The 4,986-nt window shown below is 66.3% G+C and overlaps 1 protein-coding gene across 1 annotated transcript in view; it reads right to left on the bottom strand.

The window, feature by feature from the left end:
* Positions 1 to 4,986, bottom strand: part of AP1S1 (adaptor related protein complex 1 subunit sigma 1) — a 14,356-nt gene that overhangs the window by 8,457 nt on the left and 913 nt on the right. Inside the window, exons 2-5 of the mRNA XM_044426793.1 lie at positions 3,293 to 3,357; positions 2,703 to 2,811; positions 1,855 to 1,998; positions 775 to 1,236 (exon numbers count right to left, since the gene is read on the bottom strand). Coding sequence (XP_044282728.1) covers positions 1,189 to 1,236; positions 1,855 to 1,998; positions 2,703 to 2,811; positions 3,293 to 3,357 — 366 coding nt within the window. The 3' untranslated portion in view covers positions 775 to 1,188. The remainder of the gene's footprint in view (positions 1 to 774; positions 1,237 to 1,854; positions 1,999 to 2,702; positions 2,812 to 3,292; positions 3,358 to 4,986) is intronic.

Raw genomic sequence — 4,986 nt, 5'->3', positions numbered from 1 at the left:
CCCCCCCTCCCCGCGCCGGGCTCCCAGCCGCCCGGGGCTTCCCGGTGGCTCCGCACGTGGGGCACGACCAGGCCGGGCCTGGAGATCCTGGAGCTGCGCCCGCCCGCCGCTTGCCCCGCCCGCCCAACCCCACCCCCCATGTCCTTCCACCTAAACCGGACAGGCCTCTCAGGCGGCGGGGCCCCTTGTCCAACATGTAAGGCAAGATGGCCCTCGGCCCCCCAGGAAGGAGCCCTGTCAGGCTGGAGAAGAGGAGTGGGGGGGGGAGAGGGCAGCAGGTCCTGCTCCCGCCTGGCAGTGCCATGTGAGCCCCCTGCCCCCCACATCGCAGGTCCCCCCATTCCGCCCCCCAGCAAGGCAGCGGCCTTGCGCCCGCTGCCCCCACCTCACGCGCAGCCTGGGCTGCCCCTGCAGCTCAGAGGGGAATGGGGGGGGGGGGCGCACGAGGCCGATGGGTGGCTGGCGCACCCGCCTGCAGAGGACTGCCTGCGCAAGAACCAGGGCCGGGCCAGAGTCTTCCACATACGCTTTATTCCAAAAACACCCATTCCTCGGTCTGGGGAGAGCATGCCTTGGGGGGGGGGCAGGGAATGCGCCCCCCACGCATCCCCCGCAGTTCCACACACAGCAGCTTGTGGGCAAGGGGGGGCTGCTGTCCAGCTGGTGATTGTAGAGTGCTCCCCCCTCCTGCCCAGGGGGCCCTCCCTCCCGCAGAACCAGGAGCCCCGCCGCTGCCGCCAGCCCGGAGGACCCGGCGCACGCCGCCGGGGAGACTCGTGTGGGGGGGGGGGGCGGGAAGAGCCGTGTTGCTGGTGCGAAGACTGGGGGCGGGTCGGGGCACAGAAGGCTGAACAGACGGCGAGCGAAGGCGGACGGGGGAGACTTGACGCCTCCCCCCACACACAGCCGAGCGCCCGGGCACACGGCAGCGAGCGTCTTTGCCAGCCGACCGAGGCTGGGGCAGAAGGGCCCCCGCCCCCACCAAGACAAGTGCTCCTCTCCCCGTTGCGGGGGGGGGCCCAGGAGTTGCACCGTACAGTTTAAAAGTCCCAGCAGCACAGGATGGCGGGGGTCTCTGGCGTGGGACAACAGCCCCTGGGCTTGGGCGCCCAGGGCGCCTTGTGCCCAGGGAAGGACCTCAGCGGGGGGGCAGTGGCAGTGTGGGGGGGCAGCCGGGATCCTGACCCATTATGCAAGGCCCATCTCCTCCAGCACACTCCGGGGTGACTCGTCCTCCTGCAGCAGGGAGAGAGAGGAGAGGCCGCTCAGCCCGCCCCGCCACTGGCCGGGGCTCACACGCCTGCCCCCCCCAAACACGCGTGCACGGACGGGGCAGCCGGGGCAGCTCAGGGGGCGGGGCCCTCCCTCCCGAGGGGCAGCCGAGGGGGGCAGCCCGCCCTGCGTGGCAGCTCCGTTCCAGCTGTCTGCAAACTGCCCAGCGCAGCACCCAGAACGCTTCAGCGGCGGGAGGCATGCCTGAGACACGGCTCAGTCCCAGCGGGGGGCCCCACAGGGGCCGCCACTGTGGCTCAAGGGGGACCGTGGGGACGGGGCTGATCCTGCGGCAGCTGCGCCCCCTCCCCTCCCCTCCCCACCACCCCCACGGCAGCCAGCGATGCCAGCAGTCGCCCACACCCTCTGCAGCGCAGAGAGCGCACCAGCCTCCCCGCAGAGCCTGTGACTCATGGATGCAGCGGCCGGCAGGCTCAGCAAGGGGGGCGGGCTTCCAAGCCTCCCCCCTCCCCCACACAGCAGCCAGGAGCTCCGCGGGGGGGCCGGCCGCGAGGACGGGGCGCAGGGGCCGAGGCGGGTCCCGCCCGGGGGAGCGTGCGACGCCTCCACGGAGGCCCCCACCTCTACCTCCTGCAAGAGGTCTGCCTGCTCGATGGCCTTCAGCACGCTCTTCTTGGAGGTGTCCTGCACCTCCCCGCCCATCAGGAACTCGTCCAGGATGAAGTAGGCCTTCTCGAAGTTGAAGATGATGTCCAGCTCACACACCTGCGGGGGCGAGAAGGCAGGGCCGTGCTCACGTGCTCCCCGGGGACGAGCGGGGGCCAGCTGGCCTCAGCCCCGCTCGCCTGCAGCCGGCTCCAGCGGGCTCTCGCCCCGGAGCTGCAGAGGCAGAGGCCGGGCGGCGGGAGGTCCCCGCCTGGCGCCAGCGGAGCAGTTGGGGCAGCTGCCAACCCTCCCGGGTGCATGTTGCACGGCTCCACTGCACGGCTGGGCAGGGCTGGGGGGCTGGGAGCTGAGCCCCGGGACTGCGGCACAGCGGAGAGACTGAGGGGGCAGGGCTGGCGCAACAGGGAACAGCACCGGCTTCAGCCCCCCAGGGACGGGGCCACGGGGGGTGCCGGCTCAGGAGCAGAAAGCAGGCCGCCGGCAGGGCCAAGCACCGACCCGGCGCTCGGGCCCTGCCGCCCCTGGGAGGGCAGGTGGTGCAGGGCGCGGGGGCTGAGTCCCGCCCCGTCCTCGCAGGTGCCCCACGACCCGATGCCACACGGAGACGCTGCCCCCGGCCTCCCAGGGAGCCCGGGATCGGGGCCACTGCAGCACCGCAGGGAGACGATCGGGACAGCGTGCCTCCACGGCCCACGCGGTGCCCCGGCACGGAGGATCAGCCTCGGGGCGAAGGGGGAACGCAGGACCAGCCCCCCCCACCCAGAGACACGCCTGGGGGCTGCAACCCCCGCCGGCCCACTCACACTGCCAAAATATTTGTCGAGCAGTTCCACATATCGGTGGATAAGCTCCAGGGTGATGAGCTCGTTGTCTTGTCCCTCGATGGCGCAGCAGAAGTACAAACTGGCATACCTGGGCGGGAGAAGGAGCAGGTGCGTCCGGCCCCGGCCTGCCCGTGGGGCACACCCCGCCTCCGGGGCCAACCCCACCCTCTGCCCCGCCAGGCAGGGCCGCGAAGCGCCTGCCGCCTCCCCACTGTTCTCCGCAGCTGCAGAACGACACCCCGGCTGAGAAGTCACAAGACAAAGCCCCGGGAACACACGGAGCGGGGGGGGGGGGAGACCAGTGTGTCCCCCACGGCGGACGTAGCAGGGCGGGAGCAAGCCGGGGCGGCCAGGCCAACCTGACCTGCACGCGGGACGTGGGGCCGAGGCAGGGGCCCAACCGCCCTGGCTGGAGGACGCTGGGCCACCGTGAGCCCCACTTGGAGCAACCGGCACGGAAGCCGAGCCGAGGGCGCCCCCCGCAGCCCATCGCGCCTCAGCACGCGCCACGGCAGCGCCCCCCACCCTCGCGGGAGCAAGGGCTTGTCTGGAACCCGGGGCACCCTTGCCAACTGGCCGGCGCGGCTGGTGCGGCCAGGCCCAGCAGCACGTCCCAGAAGGCACCGCGGGGAGGCTAACGGGAAAAGGACAGGCCTACACCCTGAGGAGCAGGCAGGGCTGTGGCCCAGAGGCGGCCCTCGCCCGTCCGGACCCGCAGCTCCCCGTTCCGACTCATCCCAGCAGCCCGTGAGAACAAGGCAGGTGGGACGAGCCCCGAAACCGAGCCACACCTTTGCCTCCACGGGTGCAACAAAGTATGTGCTTCCTTGAGCAGAAATCGTGACACCCGGAGAAACACACCGGTAAAACATCCACACCAAAGCAGCAGGCAAAGGACACACAATACCTGCATACACACAAACCCAGACCAAACAGACGCTGCAGCCACAAGAAAAGAAAACGCATACCCCCCTTTTCCCACAAGTACACGCAGCCCTGCGACAAACTAGACTCGGACGAAACGTAAAACACACAGGTAAGCACCTGACCCCAACAAAAGCACGCGCAGCACAGACAAGAACACAGCCAGCCACACGATCAATTTCCTGCTAATACGCGAGCCAGCTCTCCCCACTCAGTTTTTTCTTTAATTAAAAGCTCTCCGAATTTTCCTGCAATAACTAAGAGGGAACAACCACCCAAACAGCCATGGCCAAGGAGAAAGGGCCCAGCACAACCTTTCAAGGGTAGACAACACACACAGAGGCAAATGTCACTTGTGTTGTCGTCATGGATTTAAATCCCAACTTCTTCATCTTGTAAGGAAGCTACGGCGGCTTACATGGCTCCACTTCTCCCTCACCACAACCCTGCAAGGTAGGATAGGCTGAGAGGGAATGCCCGGCTCAGGGGGATTTCTGGACAAATGGGGCTCTCACAGCACCCCACGCCACCAAACTGCACTTGCCCCTAAAACAGCTTTGAGGGCAGTGATGGCGAGACCTTTAGAGACCGAGTGCCCAAACAGCAACCCAAAACCCACTTATATATCGCAAAGTGCCAACATTGCAGCAAACCTGAAAACAGCCAGTCCAAGTAAATGTATCGCAGTGAAAACACACTGACCGGCCATGAGAAAGGGCGGACCAGTCGCAGCGAATGAGTCGTGACTCGTGACACCTTCACCGGCACCCTGACTCCGATCCGAGCATGTGCAGGGCCCCCATGTGCGCTGCTATCCGATGCTCATCCGTTGGAACATGCTAGGATGGCATGTGCGCAGCAAGGGTTCTGGAGGCCCGCGATGTGCCACAGTCCACCAAACCCAACCCGAAGGCCAGGACGCCTCGTTTTCTGAACCCTAACCCCACCCTGGTGCACACCCCTAACCCTAATACAGGGCTACAATTCCACTGAAGGGGTAAATTTTGAAAACGCCCTCCTTGAGTGGCTTTTTCTGCACTGCTCAACATTTTTGCCCATTCTGAACACATCCGAACCATCAAAGCCATGCCAGGACGCCGCGTTTTCCTAACCCTAACCCTACCCTGGTGCACACCCCTAACCCTAATACAGGGCTACAGTTCCACCGAAGGGGGCGATTTTGAAAACGCCTTCCTTGAGTGGGTTTTTCTGCACTGCTCAACATTTTTGCCCATTCTGAACACATTCCAACCATCAAAGTCATGCCAGGACGCCTCGTCTTCCTAACCCTAACCCTGGTGCACACCCCTAACCCTAATACAGGGCTACAGTTCCACCG

This window comes from Varanus komodoensis, unplaced genomic scaffold, assembly GCF_004798865.1.
Source record: "Varanus komodoensis strain SLA01 unplaced genomic scaffold, ASM479886v1 scaffold182, whole genome shotgun sequence".
In the NCBI taxonomy this organism is placed as follows: domain Eukaryota; kingdom Metazoa; phylum Chordata; class Lepidosauria; order Squamata; family Varanidae; genus Varanus; species Varanus komodoensis.
Note: the sequence above shows the minus strand (reverse complement) of the source record. Positions and strands in the feature narration are given on the sequence as shown.